Source organism: Manis javanica, chromosome 14 (assembly GCF_040802235.1).
Source record: "Manis javanica isolate MJ-LG chromosome 14, MJ_LKY, whole genome shotgun sequence".
NCBI lineage: Eukaryota > Metazoa > Chordata > Mammalia > Pholidota > Manidae > Manis > Manis javanica.
In genome coordinates this window covers 91,876,672-91,901,494 of record NC_133169.1, presented here as the reverse complement: position 1 = coordinate 91,901,494, position 24,823 = coordinate 91,876,672, and the positions used below count along the sequence as shown (strand labels likewise).

Genomic DNA, 24,823 nt, shown 5'->3' with positions numbered 1-24,823 from the left:
CACCATGACCAAGTGGGATTCATCCCAGGGATGCAAGGATGGTACAACATTCGAAAGTCCATCAACATCATCCACCACACCAACAAAAAGGACAAAAACCACATGATCATCTCCATAGATGCTGAAAAAGCATTTGACAAAATTCAACATCCATTCATGATAAAAACTCTCAGCAAAATGGGAATAGAGGGCAAGTACCTCAACATAATAAAGGCCACATATGATAAACCCACAGCCAACATCATACTGAACAGTGAGAAGCTGAAAGCTTTTCCTCTGAGATCGGGAACCAGACAGGGATGCCCACTCTCCCCACTGTTATTTAACATAGTACTGGAGGTCCTAGCCACGGTAATCAGACAAAACAAAGAAATACAAGGAATCCAGATTGGTAAAGAAGAAGTCGAACTGTCACTATTTGCAGATGACATAATATTGTACATAAAAAACCCTAACGACTCCACTCCAAAACTACCAGAGCTAATATCAGAATTCAGCAAAGTTGCAGGATACAAAATTAACACACAGCATTCTGTGGCTTTCCTATACACTAACAATGAACTAACAGAAAGAGAAATCAGGAAGATAATTCTATTCACAATAGCATCAAAAAGAATAAAATACCTAGGAATAAACCTAAAACCAAGGAAGTGAAAGACCTATACCCTGAAAACTATAAGACACTCTTAAGAGAAATTAAAGAGGTCACTAACAAATGGAAACTTATCCCATGCTCCTGGCTAGGAAGAATTAATATCGTCAAAATGGCCATCCTACCCAAAGCAATATACAGATTCGATGCAATCCCTATCAAATTACCAACAGCATTCTTCAATGAACTGGAACAAATAGTTCAAACATTCATACGGAAACACCAAAGACCCCGAATAGCCAAAGCAATCCTGAGAAGGAAGAATAAAGTAGGGGGGATCTCACTCCCCAACTTCAAGCTCTATTACAAAGCCACAGTAATCAAGACAATTTGGTACTAGCACAAGAACAGAGCCACAGACCAATGGAACAGAATAGAGACTCCAAACATTAACCCAAACATATATGGTCAACTAATATTCAATAAAGGGGCCATGGACATACAATGGGGAAATGACAGTCTCTTCAACAGATGGTGCTGGCAAAACTGGACAGCTACATGTAAGAGAATGAAAATGGATCACTGTCTAAACCCATACACAAAAGTAAATTCGAAATGGATCAAAGACTTGACTGTAAGTCATGAAACCATAAAACTCTTAGAAAAAAACATAGGCAAAAATCTCTTAGACATAAACATGAGTGACCTCTTCTTGAATGTATCTCCCCAGGCAAGGGAAACAAAACGCAAAAATGAACAAATGGGACTATCTCAAGCCGAAAAGCTTCTGTACAGCAAAGGACACCATCAATAGAACAAAAAGGTATCCTATAATATGGGAGAATATATTCGTAAATGACAGATCCGATAAAGGGTTGACATCCAAAATATATATAGAGCTCACCCACCTCAACAAACAAAAAGCAAATAACCCAATTAAAAAATGGGCAGAGGAGTTGAATAGACAGTTCTCTAAAGAAGAAATTCAGATGGCCAACAGACACATGAAAAGATGCTCCACATCGCTTGTCATCAGAGAAATGCAAATTAAAACCACAATGAGATATCATCTCACACCAGTAAGGATTGCCACCATCCAAAAGACAAACAACAACAAATGTTGGCGAGGTTGTGGAGAAAGGGGAACCCTCCTACACTGCTGGTGGGAATGTAAATTAGTTCAACCATTGTGGAAAGCAGTATGGAGGTTCCTCAAAATGCTCAAAATAGAAATACCATTTGACCCAGGAATTCCACTTCTAGGAATTTACCCCAAGAATGCAGCACTCCAGTTTGAAAAAGACTGATGCACCCCTATGTTTATCGCTGCACTATTTACAATAGCCAAGATATGGAAGCAACCTAAGTGTCCATCAGTAGATGAATGGATAAAGATGTGGTACATATACACAATGGAATATAACTCAGCCATAAGAAAAAAAACAGATCCTACCATTCGCAACAACATGGATGGAGCTGGAGGGTATTATGCTCAGTGAAATAAGCCAGGCGGAGAAAGACAAGCACCAAATGATTTCACTCATATGTGGAGTATAAGAACAAAATAAAACTGAAGGAACAAAACAGCAGCAGAAGCACAGAACCCAAGAATGGACTAACAGTTACCAAAGGGAAAAGGACTGGGGAGGACGGGTGGGAAGGGAGAGATAAGGGTGGGAGGAAAAGAAAGGGGGCATAACGATTAGCATGTATAGTACGGGGGCGGGGGGCACGGGGAGGGCTGTGCAACACAGAGAAGACAAGTAGTGATTTTACAGCATCTTACTATGTTGATGGACAGTCACTGTGAACAGGGATGTGGGGGGGACTTGGTGAAGGGGGGAGCCTAGTAAACATAATGTCCTTCATGTAATTGTAGACTAATGATACCAAAGTAAAATTAAAAGAAAAAAAAAACATGTATTTGACATAAACTTTTTTAAAGTACTTTCTCTTTCTACAGGATATATCATGTTATAATCAAGTATTACAATCAATCGAAAGACTTATGAAACCAGCTACATACCACGGAGTACCCGGAATCGGCGTGGTGGCTACTGGCTTCGCCTTCTGGGCGGCCTTTTCTTCTTCAGTCATCTCCTCTTCTTTGGGCTCCTATGGGAAAAGGTGTCACTCACATTTTATTAGTTATCACAAAGCTATACTGAATATTCTACAAACACAAGTATTGCGGCAAGTACTTTGAAGTGCAATCAACGTTAAGATCTGTTGCTGGCACAGGGCAGGGAGACTGAGTAGAAATTTCCAGAAAAGTTCTAAACCCTTGCAGCATAGACAGAGCCAAATTCCACAACAGCAGAAACTTATCTTACAGACTTACTAACCCTCTGCTTAGAAACAGAAATGAAGAACACAGTACAGAAAATCAGAGGAGACCTCTTCATTTATCATTTCTTTTTTCTGCTAACTCCCTTACTAATATAATGACTATCAATGAATAAAGGAAGCTTCCAAAGAAGCTTTTATTCTTGTATAGAGATCCTTCCATGCCAGGAGAGGACAAATAAAATATAACAAACATTCCCAAATGTGAAATTGTACTTATAGTCTTTAACATGTACCAGTCTGTAAGTCAGGAGGCTATGGATCAGGTCCAAGTCCCAGTCCAATGCCCTTTCTTTCTAGAGCCCTCATAATAAAATGAAACTTCCAAATGAAAAACCTCAAAGAACTCTAAAATTTCTGGTTCATAACAATTACCTAAAACTCTTGTCATATGGGTTTCCAGTTACAAATCAACTATACGCACAATCAATGCCGGCTCCCAGGTGAACGGGCCGCAGCCCTTTACCTCCTTCATCTCCTTCAGCGGCTCCTCTTTGGGGTCCTCCTCCTCAGTCTCCATTGGTAAGGGTTCTTCAGAAGGTTCTTTAATTGGCTCTTTAATCTTCTCCTCTAATTTTTCTATCAAAAAGATAATGTCACTTAATGGTTTTAATAGAATTTCCCAAGAATTTTGAGAGACTAAGTAGTTAAGATATTCCATAACTAGAACTATTAACCACAAAAGTAACATGTTCTTCCTTGGATTATCATTAGTATGATTCTAAGGTAAGGCTCAACTCCAAACGCCTTGCTATACCAACGAGGGAACTGGAGAAGAACTACTGACTTCAGAAGGACACTGAAGTCTTTCCGGTCATTCATGAATCACTGATAGCAATCATTCATTTTGCTGACAGAGATATAAGATGCTCAGACCCTTAGGAACAGAAACAGGGACTTATAGAAAATTATGAGTCTTCATCCAAGACTCCAAGGGCCTAAATTTTTTTCTTTAGAACACATAATACACACCTTCTTTCCTGATCAGTACGATCAATCTTAATAAGGATAACAATAATTAAACAGAATTATGCAATTCCTGACAACAGAAAAAATATGTATTTGTATACATGTGTGACTTAATTTTTCCAGACGAAGAATGGACAAATACGTACGAAGAAGAACTGGCCTTTTAAACTATATACTTATCAAAAAAACCACAAAAAACCTCAAATGCTATACTAGAATTTTATATTCGGTAGAAATAAATAATCCAACTACATAATCACAAAACCCCTCAAATGTGTTAAAAAGGAATTTACTCAGAGTTTCAAATGACTTTCTATTTATAGTATCATAGTTTTTACTACATCCTACCAAGCATCCAAGCATTAAACTGTACCTTTCTCCTTTAGTTCTTGGGGTTTTTCCCAGGTTGATTCTAATGTTCTATTGTTATAATAATATGTCTTCCCATCTGCTGTTTTATATTCAGTCCACTCAGAAACTGCTGTTGCTCCAGCTAAGGTAGCAGGTGAAGCTGCAATAGCGACCTGGGGATGTATCATGGGTACGATAGGAGGGGCCATTCCTGGCAATACACCTGGAAAAAGAATAATAAAAAGTTAGATCCAAGTATCAAACTGAAATACAAAATAAATCTTAAAAACATGAGCTAAAGCTATTAAATATTAATAAATGAATGAGTCAGTTGGAACAAAAAAAAATCATATAAAATGTGATTTAATTACTTAAATCTATTTCCCTGGTTTAGTCCTAGTACCTAAATTCAATTAGATTTGGAATTCAACCCAAGAAGTACCTTAAGAACAATCAGAAATTTTGGGTCATACCTATAAAGAAGTCTTAATGTAACAACTTATAAAAGTCGTGGTACATTTCTCGTATTAATAGAAATATATTTTATAAAGATTTTCTCAAATTCTAATGAAATCAAGGCAATATAGTTACTATATAGTTTGAGGCAAAATTATTTTGAGTTCTAAGGTACCTAAAATGGAATGAATAAAATTCTCAGCTTCAAAGTAAATGACTGAGTTTATTATCAAATCTACTTTAACATACTGTGATTAAATCAGATATCCCTGTAAACTCTGTTTAGTTCTTCCCTAAAAGAAAGCGAACTTTCTTCTCTCTTTTTTTAAAAGATAAGCCAAGATTTGTATTTTCAATGAGATAGCTAGACAAGCTATTAAATAAACAAAATAACTGAGGATATGTGAATCAAACTGGAAAAACAAAAAAACAAAACACAAAAAACCTCAAATGCTATACTAGAATTTCAGTTCTGGGTAGTTATCTTCAATAACTTTAAAACGTAAATTTATACTATACACACAAATATTCACACACATATACTCACTAGCATGCAAGCATAATCACATCACTTTACACATGGAAATGATTTTTTTATATTTAACTTAAAAACATACATCAAAAAACAAAATTAAATGTTATGAATATGAGAATGAAGTTGTTTACACTTATTACAAAAATTAAGATATAAAGTGATCTGACCTTAATTGCTTTTGTGAACCAAAGAAGCTAATACTACAGGCAGCTGGGAAAATTAAGTGTTGGCCAAAATGACAACTGCATTTATACTGCTCATTAAAAAGAAAAATATAAAATCCACTCACTTGGGCAAAAATAAATAAATAAAAGGATAAACAACAACATTCACTACCATGCCAACTTACAGACAAAACAAACTAAGATGGTTTTAAAAATTACCGGTTTTGGTGGTAGCGACTGTCTTTACATACGGGCAGCTGACTATTTGCATCATTGCTACACCTGTAAAATGGATAAGCAAGCATACGTTGGAAAGCTGCCATTGTATGTCGGCTACCACTGGGATTCAGGGAAATAATTTACCACTACAATTTAGAATGTTATTTCCAATGAGAAAGACCAAGAATGGAGGAAAATTTCTTTTTGTTTGACATTTTGTGGGAAGTGGTGCCAAATCCATTGGTAACTAATTTTAAATTATAGCATCAATTAATTACCTTTTTATCAAACCAGCTGGTATTTTTTAAAGGAGTCTCAGGAGTTAAAATTCAACAAAGGAAGCCCCTTCAGTGCATATACGCAACCAGTTCTCATGTGGGATGTTTTCCCACAGGACATCAAACCCATGCTGCTGTTGCTTGGCCGCCAGTGAGAGGCGGACGCAGCACGACACTGACAGGACGCCTCCTCTGTGCTGCGGCTGGGTGGGAACTGCACGCAGAAGCTGAGGCACGGGGCATAACCACGCAGAAGCAGAGAAAGAATAAAACAGGACAAAAAGGATGGGAGGGAAAGGAAGAAAATAAGGTATGAGACGGATCCAAATAGCCCACTACAAATAATACTTTAAAGAAAAGAAGGGCAAAGATGAAGAGGAGGGCAGGGTTCCACTGATGATAAAATCTCCATGCGAAGTGACTGCTCTCTGAAATGTCATGGGCTTGGAACACTGTGCAGGCGGGCTAACACGTCAAGAACAAGACGGCTACCTTAGTATCATCAGTGGCTAACTGGGCTGGCTGGCTGAGAAACCGCTGTCACTGAGGCCAGCTAAAGGGGTAGCACTTGTACTAAAGAATGGAACTTACACACAGTTCTCAGAAGAATGAAGACTCATCAAGATACATTATAATGGTGATAAAAAGGGGATGAATGGCAAAGCTGGAAAACTAAGAGTGATTAATTGAGGAAATTCAAAATTAAGAGTGAATTTAAATTTATTTTTAAAGGAAAAGGGTTGGGGAATCAAATTTTATTTTCTATTTGTTACGGCTGAAAAACTAAACCTAGGTTGATACCAATAAAAAATAAAAATTATAAACTATTTCCTCCACTAAAGTATAGAAAAGAAATTTCTCCTAATTCAGAGACATAAATTAAAATTAAGCCCCTGGGTTTGTAAATAATGTACCTATGTTCACACACACACACACAAAAATACTACAAATTTTTGAAAAGTGCCTTTAATTTCTTCACTGCTTATTTTAAATAGAGATTATGAAAGCTAAGTTTTCTATGAACTCTGGAAATAAAACAAAAGCACTGGATCATAAAAGCATGCTGAATAACATTATATAGTTTTATTTTCCTTAAAGCTTAAGGAAAGCAATGGAAAAATTTGTTTGGTGAGGGAAGTTACAGCCATGTATTAGGTTTAAATCAGTACAAATGCTGCCATCTGCAGGGCCACTAGACCTATTCAGTCAGCACTAGGAATTCATTTCTTAAAATGTATGAACTTAATTCTCAAACACTGTTCTTCAAAAGCATACCAAGTAATGTTCACTGCACAACTTAAACTCAAGAAAATCAATTCTATGCATATGTAGGCCTGTTACTGCTACGTATCGACTGGGCCAACACAGAATTTTTGTTCTTGTATTTGACTATTAACATACAGACCATATTGAAAGGTCATGTGTTTCTTCTCGTGCTAAAAAGATAAACCTAAGATTTTCTCTGAGGATGATTACATGCTTATCATGAAGATTCACAGTGGAACCACACATATCTAAATTTTTAACCTTCTTTTTAAAGGGTATGATTATTTAATTTGACTAAAACTCTATCCTCAAATTATGTTTTATTAGGGAATCAAAGACTTCCATTTAGCATTTCGGATAACTTTGATGTCACTGACAATAAATTTGTAAAATTCCAATAAGATTTCATAGTCTTAGAAGCAGAAATCCTATAATCCCAATCCAATTTACTATCACCATTCCACCTTTTATTCCTATGTTTTACCTAATTCTTCCACTCTTTTCCTTCATCTTGTTTGACTATTCCTTCCTTAATCATCCTCCTTTAGAGCCACTCTTTGCTATTTCAGGGAAGAATTTAAGGCTAAAAGATAAATTACATCCAAATCCCTTCTGTTCACCTGCCAAACTGATATGAAGAAGGTAAAACAGAGATAAATCTCACTGTATATAAAACCAAAGATTTGGAGAGGAGAAAAGTCATCTTTTTTTCTTTTTCACTAAAGTACCTTGGAGGACTGAATTAAAAGGGAAAATGAGAAATGAATGAACATGAGCATCAGATGCCTTACTATATAAATACTAATATTACTTTATATAGAACATCTGCTCCCTTTCCATAGAATTTTGGTATCTTGGGACAAAATTTTACAGATTACCCAAGTTCTCTTCCAACTAACCTACAACATGTCATTAGAGGTTGCCATCTATTAGATATGTCTTACTAACCAATCTCCTAAGTGCCACCTCATTTGGTAAAATGGTCACTACCATTTATTCTAAAACTGAATGATGGGAGAAGGATCATGACTTCAAAATAGAGCTGTAACTGAAGGGATTTTATTGTGACAAATCCCACTCTCTACTCTACGCCTCTCACTGATGGGCGCCCATCAGGAGCCTCTACAGCAAAAGAAGTCCTTCTGGGCGACAGCCTTTCAGACACTTCGATGCTGTCATGCTGCCTCTCGATCTTCTCTCTATAGAATCAAGAACCCCAGGTCCTTCAGATCACTCAGAATCCAGGATCTTGCCTTAATACTGTCCTTGACCCTAAAGCAGACCAAGATTGGAAGAGGTTATGATGAATGTCGAACTAGTTTCCATTCATCCCTTAGTTTTCTACAGAAGTATATCCAAAGAGGAAAGTATCCAGCTGTTTATCTTACACATATTGGTCATTTAATTACTTAACACTATATGGACAACATGTAGGTTTTCCTACCAAAAAAACACTAATTCTTGAGATTTTGGGTTTTTTCCTTGTATAATGTCTTAGTGTTCTTTTCAAAGTGATCACACAAGAAAGACAATTAGAAAAACAATGATAATTAAAACGGGTGCAAATCTATGAAATGGCTGGAATACAATCCTATTTCTATGCAAAAACGAGTACAATAAAGTTTTTCTAATAGACAGGCAATAATAGTGGGAGGAATATGAAATTGGAAGACAAGAAGACTAGGTTCTATTCATCTTTGCTACAAAGTAGCCCTGGGAACTTGATCTCTCTAAGGTATCAATATTTTCATGTATAATAGTAAGAAAATAGGCCATATATTAAGGATTAAATGTGTTTAACAGCAGCAAAGGCATTCAAATTAGGATGCCCAACACTCTAACTGTTTAATCCCTATGGGAAGAATTCTACTCCACAATTTTTTAATTCCTTCTCTAGCTGTAATGATTTCCCCCTAAGACAATAAAACACATGAATTCACCGTAATTATTTAAATGTTCATGTTATACTTAACTTCACAACTGTCACAAGGGAAACTTCTGGTTTCTGTTTTAGATGAATTATTTATAGTTAAGTGATTCACATTTTCTTCCCAGTATAATATAATAAAGAGCATGGTGTTCGGATTGGGAATGCCCAGGCTCAACCCATCACTTATTAGCTGTATGACCATGGACAATTTAACCTGTGTACCTACTTCATAAAATGGTTATGAAAACTACATTGAGTTATTACACATAAAGTTCTTGGAATAGTGCACAATAATAAATCACTCAACTTGTTATTAATGACTTGTGATTTCTCAATTTCAAAGACTCAATTCCTTAAAAATACTTCATTTCAAACATATTTACACAAAAAGATGATCATTTTTAATTTACTGAGGCTACTGCCCAAAATAAGTGTGGCTTTAAATGTGGCTCTAATTTTGAGACATGTAAACAACAACAAAAAAAGGACATTTACCAAAACTGAAGGTAAAATATTGCAGTTAGCCATGAATCCTTCAAAAACATTTCAAACAGGTGAGATTCAAGGCAAATTTCAAATGCAACAGACACATGAGAACAAACTAACTGACAATATGAAAACGTAGCTGGAAAGACTATTACAATGTATCGGTTTACCTGGAAGTGGAATTGGCATGCCAGGAAGGGGAACACGAAATGGAGGTACCATTACTGGTGGAAAGGCAGGTATGGCCGCTGCTGGCTGAGGCACTGAATGAGGAACAGCGGGAGGTAACGTCTGGGGGTGCGGCTGGGGGACCGTCTGCACAGGTGTGGCTGTAGGAGCAGGAGCTGAAACACTAACTGTAGGCGTGGCAACTGAAACAGCAGAACTTGGGGTCTGATCTTGTGTTGTGGGTGCTGATAAAAGATAAAACAAAAATATGTATCACTCCTTCATAAACCATTTTACTATATTCACCCATCATTCACTCATTCAGTCATTCAGTAAGCAAGTATTTAAGGGCCCATTCCATGCACTGCAGGAAATTTTTAACAAGGTCTGTTTTCAAGAAGCTTGAAAATAGTCAAATGAAATATAAAAAATAACTAAAATACATGTACAGGAGCACAAATAAAGACCCAAAGCCCATTTTTAACTGTGAGAGGGTAGAGAAAGTTGTGTACTGTGATGACAGGCCTTGAAAGATGAGGATTTCAACAAGGAAAATGACAAAGTGGAAGGAGAAAATAAGCAAGAGGTGGGAAAAGTGCATAAAAGCAAAGAGTACAGAATAAGAAATTGCTTAGAAAACAGAATGTAAACAGCCAACTAGTAAAACACTAGGCACACGATGTGTTTTGACTGGAAGGACGAGTTATGACTGGAAAGGCAGGCCAGAGACATAACGTGGAAGGCCTTGAACAGAAGGCCAAGGAGTCTGCACCTCAGTGGGTAGGAAAAGGAAGGAAGTTATAAATAAAGGGAAATGGTCTGGAAGTATATACACCAAAACGTATAACTTGTTATACCTTTCACTTTTTACTACATATGCTTCATCAGTTTGAATTTTTTATAAGAATGCATTCGTGTGTTTTTTGTGAGACTTCAAGAACGTAAAGGGGTGTGGGGCAGGCGGAACGGAGGTCTCTGGCTGTGGGAGTGATAATCAGTGTTCACTGGATGAATTGACTTGGGAGGTAAGTAGGAAGATAGGGAAGAACAGAGGTGGAGAAATCAATTTCAACATATCTGGAATTGTCCAAGCAAGAAAGAACAGAGAGAAAAAGATACGCAGTAACTTCTGGCTGACTGGATATGAACAAATGTAGTCAAAAAAAACTTGGGTTTCTCTATAATTATTTCAAAATAAAAATGTTAAAAAAAGAAGAAAAAAGTCAGGTTTCTAGTATGAGAGGCCAGGAGAATGTGAAATTCTGGATAATTTGGTTCTGCTAATACATTATTTCTGACTATCAAAATTAAAACATTTCATCCTTAGTAATCATATTTAAAATCAAAATGTGACCCAAAAAACAAGCAAGATTCGTATTTTATATTTTCTAAAAAGTTTCAGTTCTCAAATATTACCAAACAGTTTTGTTATTTATTCAAAACCCATCTAGCTCCAAAACAATTCATTTTGGTAATCCACTGGTAACAAATACTTCTTCTTCTTAATGTAAAGATAATATAAAACCCTACCTGTATTGGACTAAGAATGAATTTACCAAATGAAATGATACAAAACAATGCTTTCCCAATCTTTATGCCAATTTTACTCTAAGGGATAGCACATTGTTAATACAAACCACCCAATGATCCAATTGACAACAAAATTTGTCACTATCTTTTTTCAGCTCCTAATAATGAAAAACTCACTTAGGCTGGGAAGATGTGAGCAATTTCATACTTGTTAATAAGGGACTCACCTTGGCTAAATAGACAGCAGGGCCAAACAAGTATCTTCAGGGGCCCAGGAATGAATTGTTGGTCTAGCATAGACCTAGCCTTAGGGTACAGTATCATATTAATATAATTTTATAACAGTGTGAAAAACAAATTACATGCAACATTTGCCCAGTCCCATACATACATCATTTAGCATTTGTAATCACTGTAATGGCTGAAAACATATCTACTTATTCTTCCCAACTTCCCTCAGAAGTAGGATTTCATTCAGACTTGCACAGGATAAAAAGAGTTCATGTACAACTGGGGTTAAAATATAAATTCCTTAATTTTTAGTTCCATCTACCCACAGGAATTACATTTTTTTTAAATATTATGACAGTATTTAGCTACAATTACTAAAATCATGATACAAAATATTTTAGCCAGCAAAGTAAAATAAGCTAGAAAGACATCAAATTTCAAGTGGAAATGAACACCAAATGGAGATGACAAAAAGTATTCACTAAACCTAGACTTACACTTACTTTGCAAAGTATCTTGTTGACACAGGATTTTCTGAATTTGATTAGGGGTCATGAGTCATGAGAGGAAAGGGATAAAGACAAATAAAAGAATTGGATGGTAAACTGTGAGAATGGTATCTAGGACCTTATGGTGGGTCAATTCCTAACTAACTCCATTTGCTAAAATAACTAGTGAAACACTAGGCCTCAAATAGACTACTAATCCAACCTCACATCTGAACTAAAAAAGACGACCATCTATAAGAGATGGAGAAACATTAAGACTGTAGTATGACAACACTTCATGACACTGAATAAAGTGAAATAAAAATAAGCATGAGTAGTACTCAGAAAGACGACATCAAAATTGATGCTTAAAGGCAGTTAAAAGAACTCGATTTTGCTCTTTTGTTTTTAGAATAAAGGCCTCCCAATCACGAAAGGGCAATGCAAAAAATTATCAAAGTGACTTCTGAACAGAATAGTTGACAATCACAAGGTAGCTATGAGGACTACTGACAGACCACTCTGATACAGAAATGGAACACATATAGGATAGTTAAAATATTTGGCTACCCACCTTCCTTTACACAAAACACTATTATTTCTCCTTCCTAAGGCAGGAAACAAAGTATCAGGAACACAGAGCTTCCACAGAGAACTGAATTGCTTTTATTAATCCCCTTCTCCCATCACCAGCGCATGTGCCCCATAAAAACTGGCGATTGTCTGCCTTGCCACATGTGTTTTAGAAGCACTGGCCACAAAAAGGCAAAGACCCTCAACCAGCTAACTAGTATCACTATTATACTTCCATGACAGAATTCACCTTAGCTGCAAAAGAAAATAGACTTACAATGCATTATTTACATCTTCCTATTAAGAGCATTTTCTTCCCAACTGTCTAAAAAAAAATCGAAGTAGGATCTTCAAAAAACTATCTCTGTATTATTACATGTACCTTACTTTTTCAATTACTTTTTTTTAATTAAGATATCACTGATATACTCTTATGAAGGTTTCACAAGAAAAACAATGTGGTTATTACATTCACCCTAATTACCGAGTTCCCCCACACACACCCCATTGCAGTCACTGCCCATCACTGTAGTCAGATGCCAGAGTCCCTACTTGCCTTCTCTGAGCTACACTGTCTTCCCCGTGAACACCATGTGCTTCAATCACTTCTTTATCTATAAAATCTGAATCTACTATGACTAAATTTCTCTCACATACGTATTTCTTACAGGATAATATATACCAATAATTCCCAAGTCCCTGAAACTACAGGTGGGGGCTTTTTCTTATTTTCATCTATTATCCAGGTAGCAAAATAATCCAATTTATAATCACCCTGTAGGAATAACTATGTTTCATTACAATCAAATCAATAAAAATTATTTATTTCTGGGCTTAATCTCAGCCTGAAAAGGAGCAACATACAAAAACAAAGAAGTAGTATAAATATTAATGACATTGTTTTAAGTGAATTAACAGATTCTTCTCTCAATCTAAAAACTATTAATTGGCTATCATCTTTTTGAAAGGATCTAACCTTTGGGCCGCAATGGCTTCATACCTGATAATTCTCTTACCCTTCTGACTGCTTCTCTCTCCCCCCATCATGTCACCCATCTGCATCCCATTCTAGGATATATTCACATCTAAACAAGATCATTGAAAAGTTCCTATTGCGTCTCCCTGATTTCAATGCTACCCAAAACACAATCACGTGAAATATCTCCCAGAACACTCCGTTCATACAAGGCCCGAGCCCGCCTTCCTCACCCATTTGCCTGGCTCTTGAAATTCTTCATGACCTGGTTTCATTCTTATCCAATCTATTAACCCATATAAATCCTCCCACTTCAGAAGTTCCCTAACGATCCCGTGAACTGCACGTATCCTCCTTTCCTGACCCTTGTTCACGCTATTCCCAGCTACCTGAAAGACGTCTCCTTACTTTGGCACCTACTTAAATACTACCACACATCCTTCATGACCAACCTCAATAACCGTGTCATCCACCCACTTGTCTGTTTTCTCCAATTTGTACATCTTCTATTTCCACTGCATAATTCTGCACATTATTCTCTTAATTGTTTCATGTGCATTATTCTGCCTCCTCAATCAGAAAAACAGGCAGCAATGTAAGGCAGAGGCCAAGACTCACAGTCACTTTGCAAACCCCACAGCACCCGGCATTACTGTTGGCCAAGGTGAACAGTGACTCTGCACTTCCCCAGTTTAGCTTCATGAATTAAAACAGGGCAAATAATTTCTTCTATTAATGTATAATTTCTGTTCTTCTTTAACTCAAGGTCTTAGCATCAAAAAGTATTTTAAATAACACCAAGGATAACACCTGAAACACTAGGATCATTTTGGAATACAGTCCCTACCTGTTCATTCCTCTAGCCCCTAAGTGAAAACACATGCTGGCTGGTACTCACTCGATACTGTCTGCGCAACCGAGGAGGCAGTTGTCGTGGTCGAAGTGGTTGAAGATGGGGTGGATGATGCTGCTGACGTGGACACTGCAGGCGCTGGGCTACTGGTCGTGGGGGTGGACGCCCCCACTGCTTGTGCTTGCACTTGCGCCTGCGCCTGGGCCTGGGCCTGGGCCTGTGCTTGCGCCTGGGCCTGGGCCTGGGCCTGCGCCTGCGCCTGGGCCTGGGCCTGGGCCTGGGCCTGCGCCTGAGCCTGGGCCTGCGCCTGAACCTGTGCCTGGGCTGCAAGCATTGGTGTCAGTTCTGACTGCTGAATAACCTTAACTCCATCTGGCTTGGTCCACGCAGATTCACGTGTCCGAGCATTATAATAATAAACCTGCAGAGGAAGCAAGATCATTGGTATCATAAACTCTGTCAACTACGACTAAAAAACATAACACAACTATTATTTTGTCTTAAAAAAAAACTGGTTGTTCATATATTATAGGACTATTGATAATTTTTACTTCCTTTCTCCCCTTCCCCCAATTTTATAAAAAGCACACTATATTTGTAACATGCACAGAAAAAGGAAAACCAAGATTATATACTGTGCAGAAAGTTGATACAGTATGGATCATTTTGGTGGTGACCCTCCTGAAATCTGAGGATTTTCTAAGGAAAAGTCCTTAGAAAGCTTGCTTGCGAAGTTGGCCCTTGGCTGGCAGGAGAACTTGGATTTCAGGAGGGTTACCACCATCCCCTGAAAACCCTCAACTCCTCAGCTCAGGCTAGTTTCCCTGGCATACAATGTCTCACACATATTGTCACAATCCACCACAGAGGAATTAAACATTTTCTGTATGACTCCACTTAGAGGACTCCTGGAAGCTTGTGCTTGGTTTCTTCCAGACTTCGACCCACTCACCCTTTTCTCTTTGCTGGTTTTGCTTTGTATCTTTCACTATAATTAGTCTCACTCAGTAGTGAGTACAACTATTTGCTGAGTCCTGTGGGTCCTCCTGGCAAACACTAAACCAGAGATTTGTTTAGGGGACCCAGGACACATTGAAAATACAAGCCTTCAAAATCACAAGTAAACGTATGGAAGCACTCTAGGCAACTTTATGTTTGTGCAAAAAGTCCAATCCAGTGAGCCTGTCCTGGAGACCACCGCCCACCCCATGCTCATTCAAGGCTCATTCTTAATTAGGAAGGATATTGTCATGCATCTCAATGTGCCAGAATTTTTAAGTTTTATTCCTCTGTCACCAAGGATATAAAAATATTTTGTAAACAAATTTTATAATTTACCTTCCCATCTGGAGTTTTATTTTCAACCCATATCTCCTCAGTAGGAGGCAGTGCTGGAGTACCAGGAGCAGTCACAGGCGGCATTCCTGGGGGAAACATCATGCCTGGAGGAGGAGGCATGGCTCCCATGGGCGGGGGCATGAAAGGTGGCCTCTGTTAATGCACAAGAACAGTAATGGTCACTTGCGGTTATCTTTCTTCTTTCAAACTATTAGTAAATTCTACCCGAAAGTAAAGCACTATAAGAGAAACTGATTTTATAGTTGAATAAATTATATTCATCTAGGTTGTGTAAGCAGTTTCTCTGTAACAAAAATGATTACTAAGCAGACTAGAAAGAAATATATCAAAATACTAACAGTATTCATGTCTGGGTTAAAGCATTATGGGGAATTTTGTTTTCATACTTTAACTGCATATTTCATACACTGGACACTGGACTACTCTCAAAAGAAAAGAAGTAATGTTACATCTTGTTTAAACCAAGCACATCAATGCCTCCACAGCACACCTACAGTAAGAACCAAGCATAAGGGAAGTGTTATTTTACAAATAACACAGCGGTAACTAAAAAATAGTCAGATATACCTAACTAACCCTTTATTCTATTTTCTTACAATAAAAAATATATATATGTTAGCTAGGAAAATAATCATTTCCTATTTTTCAAACAGTAAAAATAATAATGTAGCTCATCAAAGACATGAGCATCATCAGTAAGTGTAAAAGACATGGTAAAACAATTATGGTAAAATAATTACCCACTTTACTTTTAGTGGAAAATAAGAATTTAAATGGTATATGTTACTTTTAAAAAAAAATTTCCTGGAGCCATTAACTGATTCAATCCTACCTCTGGTAATTTCCTTTACTGCCATTCTTCAATGACTGCTGACCCAACACAAGATCCTGAATCAAACAATTTACCTGTAACTGCCGTATCTTACTTACTAAAGCAGAAAAGTAAAACAAATTTTAACAGGGGTTATTTTTAAATGATTGCCTCTACAATACAAGTAACACTAAAATTCAAATATTTATAGTCCCTTACTCTGGATAATGAAATTTACATTGTGCTAATAATGTAAAACTGTATTTCATTTCCCTAAAAATGTTTTCTTGGATTTCCAGTTTTTTTGGATTCACTTTAGTGTCTTTCAAGCTTCAGCACACACACCCATGTTCTATAAAATATCCACCCCAAATATATCTTAGACACCATTAGCTGGAAATCACTTGGATTTAAAGTAAAAGAACACAATTATCCATCATAACAAAGGGAAACATGTAACATTTCGAATGTATCCCATTACAACACCTGACATATTTCCACTAGAGTGTTTCATTAGCCCATTACATTGTATAATATTCTCCAATAAGTTTAACTCTAAAAGACACAAATTAGAATAAATTGACTTATAACAAGTTATACCAGAGTAAGAAGGTCTAAAAGCTATTCCTTATTCTATTCTTAAAGAAAATATAAAACCATTAAATAATTTGTTTAAGGGGGGAGGGACTACTCATTATTAGGAAGGCAATACAAAATTATTAAGAAAAGTATTAAAACCTTGTGTCTCTTCCATAAATATAGCACTATTTAAACAGAGTTAACATCACTTGAATAGTACCATTGTTTTTCTCTATTTTTAGTAAATTAACTCTTGATTATCTAAGCTAATGGAGAGCAAATGGTTATTACTGTATTTATTTGGTTTCAGAAATGTACAGGCTGGATAAACTAAGAAAATACAGATACATACTCAAACAAAAAGAACATAACCTCAAAAGTACACAATTGAGAGTTGATACCTTAATGACCTCATTTCAGACAATAGCTGAGTCTATATACTCTAGGGAGTGATATATGCCCCAGGGTAAATTCCAGGAAAAGAAAGTACTTTTAAGAAATCCCACAATAATTCTAAAATAGTAAGATAACCCTATTACTTTTTTCACCAGAGAGAAAAATAAATATCATGCTTATAAAATGTCATTTTCTAGATTCTATCTTAGATATCATTTTTTCTATCACCATCAAAATTCTGAATGTCTATAGTAATTACTGTTACCACTGCTTTTGAGGAAACATGTAAATACATGGATGTTCCCTTTAGCTCTCATTTTCCTATAAACTCAAACTAAGAACACAAGGTTTTTACGCAAAACTCATATATGATATTGATACCAACAAAGAAACAGCAACCCGCTTACCTGGAGGTGTGGAGGGCCCATAGGTGGAGGAATCCCCCCTGGAGGAGGCATTGGCGGCATATTAGGATCAAAAGGAGGACGTGCGAAGGGGGGACGAGGTGGCGGAGGAGGGCCTCGCATCATGCCAAAGGGGGGGGGAGGTCGCATGAGAGGTGGTGGGCCTCGCATCACTGCGTTTGGCGGGGGAGCTGGGCCTCGGAACCTCAAGGCCTGCTGTTGAGCCATCCTGTGTGGGAAAGCAATGAATAATTTTTTCTTTCTCAAAATTGCAAAAATGTAACTACTGATTACATCTAATTCCATCAATGCCCTTACGAGTTAAGTGGAGTTGGAAAACCGTCCTTTTGCAATTATCACAGTAAAAAATGCATCAGTGAGGATGGATGATCAACAAACATCAAATCTAGGAGGAGATCTGGATGAGATGGATGTTTAGATGATAACGAAATATCTCCCCACAGGCTGTTCACAGCTGCAAGGGAGGATGCAAAACACACTAACTATATAATGGAGAGCCTGGGCAATACCTTGAGCAGGTGACCAAAATTACTATCATCTAAAAATTTTAGGATAGGTGGGTATCCTGTGACCGAAAGGGACACAGTATCACTTATTCCAAGTAAGAATGTGTAACTTCGATCCAATAATGAGAAAGTCTGTATTAGACAAACACAGATGAGGAATGCTGAGAAACGTTCTACTAAAAAGGGGGGCAGCAGGGATTGTATTCCTCAGAAACGTCGGCGCTGTGCGTGAAAGACAAAGGAAGGCCTCGCACACGTTCTGGGTCGAAGGAGGCCAAACAGCCAACTGCAGACTGGATCCTGTACTAGAAAGAAGAAATGCTATAAAAGACATGATTGGATTCATGGACAACACTGCACTATGGACAATCGAGTATTGTATCGTAAATTTATGAGGTTGATAACTGTGCTGTATAAGTAAAAGAGTATCTCTATTCTTAGAATATACACACTTAAGCATTTGGGGGTAAAGGGCCATGGTGGTATATGTATCTTACCCTCAAATCGTTCATAGCAACAGCATGCATGCGTGCAAATAAAGCAGAAGAGGTAAAATATTAACACTAAGTGTATTATCTTTATTTTTGCGACTGTGTAAGTCTGAAATTACTTTCAAATACAAAGTTTTTATGGGGGCCCGGGGAGTAGCAGCTTAAGAGAGGTCAGGAGTATTCTCGAACTAAAGGCAATGAATGCCTTTCTCTACGCTCCACCCCACCCCACGCTTCAATCTCTAGCTAAACACCCGAGTTTATTTTCTCCATGGCACTTAAGCAGGTAAGTGGTAGGTATTACACAAGATGATATTAACTACCCCTTACCACAGAAGTGTTTTAAAAATTAGTAACTCTTAGAAGTGCTTACTATGTGCCAGGTAGCATTCTTAGCTTGAGTCATGTGATCATCATAATCACCCATGAGATGGATACTGTTATCAAACTCAATTTACATGCGAGGACATTAAGGTACACAGATGTTGTTCAATGACTTGCCCAAGGCCACACAGCTGCTCCAGTGGTCAAACCAGGATCCAAACACAGGCAGATGGTTCTTAAACACACCATGCTGTCTATGCGAGCCCCTTCTGAGTAGGAATTCTGTCCGTCCTGCTCACCCTTGCATCTCCAGCACATAGTTAGTTCTGCACATTGTAGGGCTCAATAAATACTTGTTGAATGAACTAGTGAATGCCTAGATGATACCAGACCTAAGCTACCTTACAAGTAGGACATGTGCAATCTTACAGAAATTTTTTTACTGTAATTTACCATATCAGTTAACTTAGCACCTATCACAGACTTGCCAGTAGCTACTATAAATCTCTCAATTATCCATGAAATTTACATTTCTATGCTAAAGAGAAGGCTAACAATTCATTTAGTATATTTGAAGATAATCATTCTTACACTCTCACCAGGCTTTTTCAACTTTCCTACCTTTTTCAACCCTCTGGTTAAGATTACCCTTTTAACTTTCTCAATTCTGACACACACAAAAAAATCCTAAAGAAGAATCAATATGCCTTCTTTGGGAACACTAGGATTGTAAACACATCTAAGAACTACTATACCAAGTATATTTAACCAAATTTTGCAAATCATCCTGTACTCAAAGTTAGAAAGTATGAGTTAAAAATAGTGACTGCAAAGAAAGCATGGATTCTATCAGAATTATCAGTCTTTTTCAAATTACATGCATTCCCAAAAGACAGATGGCCACTCTTACTAAAAGAATGTCAACCTTTAGGGCAGAAAAAAAAGTTAACCACCAAGGAAAGATACTCTGTTTCACCCTTCAGTCAGTAATATACCTTAATCTTTCATTTCCTTCCTTAATCATCTGCATTTCCCTTTTCGAAGTTTCTCTTTCTTCGGAACTTTATAGCTTCAAGTTAAGCCTTAAGGCTCTAGAATCACAAAAGGCAAATCAGGTCTCTCTCTGCCTTTTGCGGGAGACTAGTTACAAACTTTCCAAGCCAGAGTACACTCAGATGTAAATGAGAAGGGGAATAGAAATAAAACCTCTCTATCTCTATGCAAGGAAATAATCCCCATGAAACATTTAGGATAGTCTGTATAAAGAATAAACTACTTTTACGATCATTACTTTCACTTCCCCACAAACCTAGTACACTGCTCCGCCAGAAAAAGCACTTTGACTAGATGGCTTTCAAGTCTGCCACTAAAATAGTGACAAAGTTCACCTAATTTCTTTTGTCAAAAGCTTCAAGCTGCCATTTTCTGACGCCAGATTTGTATGTCACATGTGCTGAGCTCTTTAGTGCTCCATCAGAACAGCCTTACCAGGACCTGCAGTGAGGACTCAGTGAGCTGGTGAGTACGTGCTCTCTAAGTATCAGTCACCATCACTGTCGGTGTGGCATCAGTGCCAGTGTCAGCTATTACTACCATGACGATCAGGCTCTCTATGACCTAGCCCTTGGCGACCTCTCTAGAGACTCAAGTCTTCTTTTTGATCAAATACTTCAAGTTCATTACCTTGAAGCTTCTACCCTTGCTGTTACCTCTGCCTGGCATGCTTTTCCTTAAATCTTTACATAACTGGCTCCTTCTCCTTATCCAGCCTCAGCTCAAGCGTCACCTCAAACTGCTTACCCACCCCTAGCCTCTCCCAGCCCCTCGCTGGCTCACTACCCAATTTGAGTTTTCAATTATAATAAATGCTGTGAAGAAATATCTCACCTTTTTCTTTTCTTTTCTACTCTCTCGACCCACTAATGTAAGTTTCCCTCAGTATATTGCTGCATCCCAGTGCCCAGGATGGCAGGTGTTCAAATATTACTGTTAATAATGATAGTGAACACTGGGTACTTCCCACACAGCAGGCAGTTATATGGAAATTATTTGTACAAACTCTTATTAATCGTCACAACAACTGGAAAAGGTAAGTTTGGTACCTGTTTTACAGAGGAAACTATGGCACAGAAAAATAACCTGTTTAAGGCAGCTAATCAGTGGTAACACAAGCATATTCTTATTCTTACTCCCATTTTACAGTTCACATAATTTAGGCTGCAAGTACCTTTTCTTAAGTCAGAAAGCATTAATAGGTAAACAAAAGCCCTAAAGATCTATGCAAATATGACTCTATAAGTTACGTTAATGGGTCTCAACAATAAACAGATATATGACATTTGGATCTCTGAATAAATTGTTTATTGTAGATTTTTTCATTTTTACCACTTTCACCTTTATCGGAAAACAGATGACCACTTGGTGTGAACAGAAACACAAAATTTTTTTTACAAGAACAAATGCATTTCTTTAAACGTACTCTATCCAGACATGCAACCTCCCCCCAGTGGTGAAGACAGGACCACAAATACTTTAGTAAGAGGGGCAAAAATGGAAAGCTGTTACTGCTAATACGGGCAGCAAATTAGGGAACAGACTGTTCAATGAGGAGACTCGGGTTTTAATCCAGAATCTCCCAACTACTCAGTGACCTGTGTAAATGTCTCATACTTGCAGGCTGAGCTCTTCATTTGCTGTGGTTACTTTAGTTTAGATTTTAGATCAATCTTAATTAAATTAGCATGTAGGCCCCTTGAAGACAAAAGTTTTTCTGGTTCAAGGCTCTACTGCCACAACGTAGGTCCAGTGACTATGACATAGCACACTCTCAATAAATGTGGGTCCGCTATTTAAACCATCTCTAAATCTCCTCCATTCGTTTATTTACCATATATCCACCAAACACCTTATTTTCCAGGCCCTATGACAGTCACACCACGAGATACAGTAAGGATACAAATACAGAAACTAAGCCCCAACTTCTGCCATCAAAGAGACCACATAAACAGCTAATTTCTCTACTAAAACAAAGGTCTGTACAATATGCTCTGAAAGCAACATGCAACCAAGAGGCTAAGGTACAAAACATTTCCAACATAACAGTTAATTTAAAACACTATTCAATTTGTAACCAAGTCTAGACTACTTTTAATGAAGTCTAAAATGTTACTCATGTAAAGCTGGAGAAAGATACTTTCTAAATGCCAAGTAATGTTCCCAAATGAATCCATATGGACTAAGTAACCTTCTCTTGAAATCAAAATCGGGAATAAGCCTGCCATCACTTAACACCCAACAACTCTGACAACACACTCTGATCACGAACTCATCGCTTAAGTGTACTTCTGGAGTTTAAAGGATTTGAGATCCATCTCTGAAATGAAACAAGATTTTATTCCTGCCAAAGTATGGATTTGTGCGTGTGTGTGACAATTCAGAATCTAAAAGTCCTTTTTTCCCCTTAAAACTTGAACAGAAACTCTCATTTCGTTACACGATATCGTCCTGAGCTCTAGACAATACTAGAATCGTCATAACCTACGCTCTTTTTTCATTTTCAAATGCTGACAATGGCACAATTCAGAACAGGCGCTGAACATCTGAAATGGCATGTTCCCCATCCAGAAAAAAAAAAAAAAAGTACCGACTGTAAAGCTTGGTACCTATTTGTCCTCAAAAAAACACTGACTGAAGGTTTTTCCAAGACACTTCCACTTCATCAAACCTTAATTACAAACGCCACCGACACCGGGACACCAGGGAAAGGTCGGTCACTGCGCTCTTGAGGGCAAAGGAGGGCGCGGGCGAACGGGCTGGCGGGCGAGCCCCAGGCTCCGGGGCCTGCCGCCGGGGTCCGGGGTTCCCCAGCCCGGCCCGGCCCGGCTCTGCTTCCTCCATCTCTGCGAGGATCGGCTGGCTCGCCTGGGCGGTGGGCAGTGACTTAACGGCGGCCGGGCCCGGTCTGCGGCCCGCGGAGGCGGAAGGCGGCCACCCCGAGCGGCGGGCGGGAGGGCCCACGGGGCGGCCCTGCGCGGGGGCTTCACGGGGCGCGGGGGCACCGGACAGGCGGCGGCTGCCCCTGCCCTGCCCGCAAACGCGAACAGGAAGGGCGGGAAGCCGCCAAAGTGAAAAGCAAGCGACGTGGGGAAAGGGAACAAGGCACTCGGGAGACCCCAGGGCCGCGCCCGGGGCGGGTGGGGGGGGGGGCGAGGGTGACCGCGCCCGGCCCCGAGCCGCAGGCCGCGACGGAGCTGCGGCCCCGCGGGAACCGCAGGCGGCGCCCCGAAGGCGCGCGGGAGGCCGCGGCCCGGCCCGGCCCGTCTTTCTCATTCAAGGCACCTTCCCCTGGCCCAGCCCATGTGGCCCGCGCCCCGAGCCGCCGCGGCCCCTGCGCCCTCGCTCCGCCCCGGGACCTGCCCGCGGCAGGCCTAGCCCCAGGGACTCCGGCGTGCCGACAGGTAAGAAAGGACAGTGCCCCTCACCTGAGCTCCCCCGGGTTGAATCGCTCACCGTCCCCCCCGTCCCCGCCACGCTCCGCCATTACAGAAGGCCGCGTTCATCCACCCGCCGACTGGGCGTCTGCTATTGGCCGGACGGATCGTCAATCCCGTGCGAGAGAGGCGGAGATAGCAGGCATCTTTGAGATGGTTGGTGAAACCTTCCGTCAATCTTCAAACTGAGGGCGGCATTTGCCTTACTATTGGCGAAAGGGCCCGCCGACTTTGAAAGCGGTATAGAGACAGCCAGTTGATTGGTCACTTGGAGGCTTTATGGGAAATGAGAGTTCAGCACAGAGGAACCGCGGGCGCCCTCTCGCGATAAGAGAAACTAGGTCCTCCCACGTATTACTGCCCTGCCTGCGGTGGCCACGTGTCTGCCGGCTTCCCGGAAAGCCAATGGTGGAGCCATATTGACCACGTATTGGCCATATTGGCTCAGGCCGAGACCATTCACATCGCGGGAGCCAATCAAAAATGACCTGGGTCGAGCCTAAACCGGTAACAGAGTTGCTGCGGAAATTAGCTATTTACCAGCATTTCAATATCAGCAGCCACAAGCTAGCACCTGATTTATAGTCGTGTCATTAAGTAACATTATTACTGGGCTCAAGAATGCCTCCTAAATTGGATTAAATAATTAGTTACAGGCCAATGAGTGTTAAGTTGCTGTGTGAAGAAAGTTAAGTTGGGGAAGGCAAACTCTTCCCAATTTACAATTTAAAGCAACTGTCCATCAGTTTAAAATACACTTGTTTGAAGTCAGCACACCCCTGACACCCAGAAAGAATTGATGAATATTCACGTTTCTTTTCTATGAAAGAAAAAAAAAACTTTAGGCGCTCGGGTTTCAAAGGCACAATGAAGATGAACCCTATCATTAAGGAGCTCAAAATAATAAAATAACGATAGGTAATTTTTACTCAGACCTAACGATATAAATCAGCCACTGCCTTAAGTACTTTCCATGTATTACCTCTCTTAGGTCCAGCCTGTGAAGTCACCCTTCAGAAGGGACTCTTGAG

General features: G+C 39.1%; 1 protein-coding gene across 11 annotated transcripts in view; it reads right to left on the bottom strand.

The window, feature by feature from the left end:
- TCERG1 (transcription elongation regulator 1) overlaps window positions 1-23,919 on the bottom strand; it is a 64,542-nt gene extending 40,623 nt beyond the window's left edge. For 5 of the 11 annotated variants that reach the window (XR_012125209.1, XM_073221923.1, XM_073221924.1 and 2 more), the window contains exons 1-9: window positions 23,784-23,919; window positions 17,964-18,189; window positions 15,750-15,902; window positions 14,457-14,832; window positions 9,763-10,005; window positions 5,633-5,695; window positions 4,281-4,481; window positions 3,363-3,517; window positions 2,619-2,707 (exon numbers count right to left, since the gene is read on the bottom strand). Coding sequence is in view for 10 of the 11 variants with exons in the window: in XM_073221923.1 (XP_073078024.1) it covers window positions 2,619-2,707; window positions 3,363-3,517; window positions 4,281-4,481; window positions 5,633-5,695; window positions 9,763-10,005; window positions 14,457-14,832; window positions 15,750-15,902; window positions 17,964-18,189; window positions 23,784-23,842 (1,565 nt within the window). In the remaining variant the exon portion in view is untranslated. The remainder of the gene's footprint in view (window positions 1-2,618; window positions 2,708-3,362; window positions 3,518-4,280; window positions 4,482-5,632; window positions 5,696-9,762; window positions 10,006-14,456; window positions 14,833-15,749; window positions 15,903-17,963; window positions 18,190-23,783) is intronic. The other 6 variants (XM_073221925.1, XM_073221929.1, XM_073221931.1 and 3 more) reach the window with 3 other exon arrangements.
- Window positions 23,920-24,823: the final 904 nt, after the last annotated feature.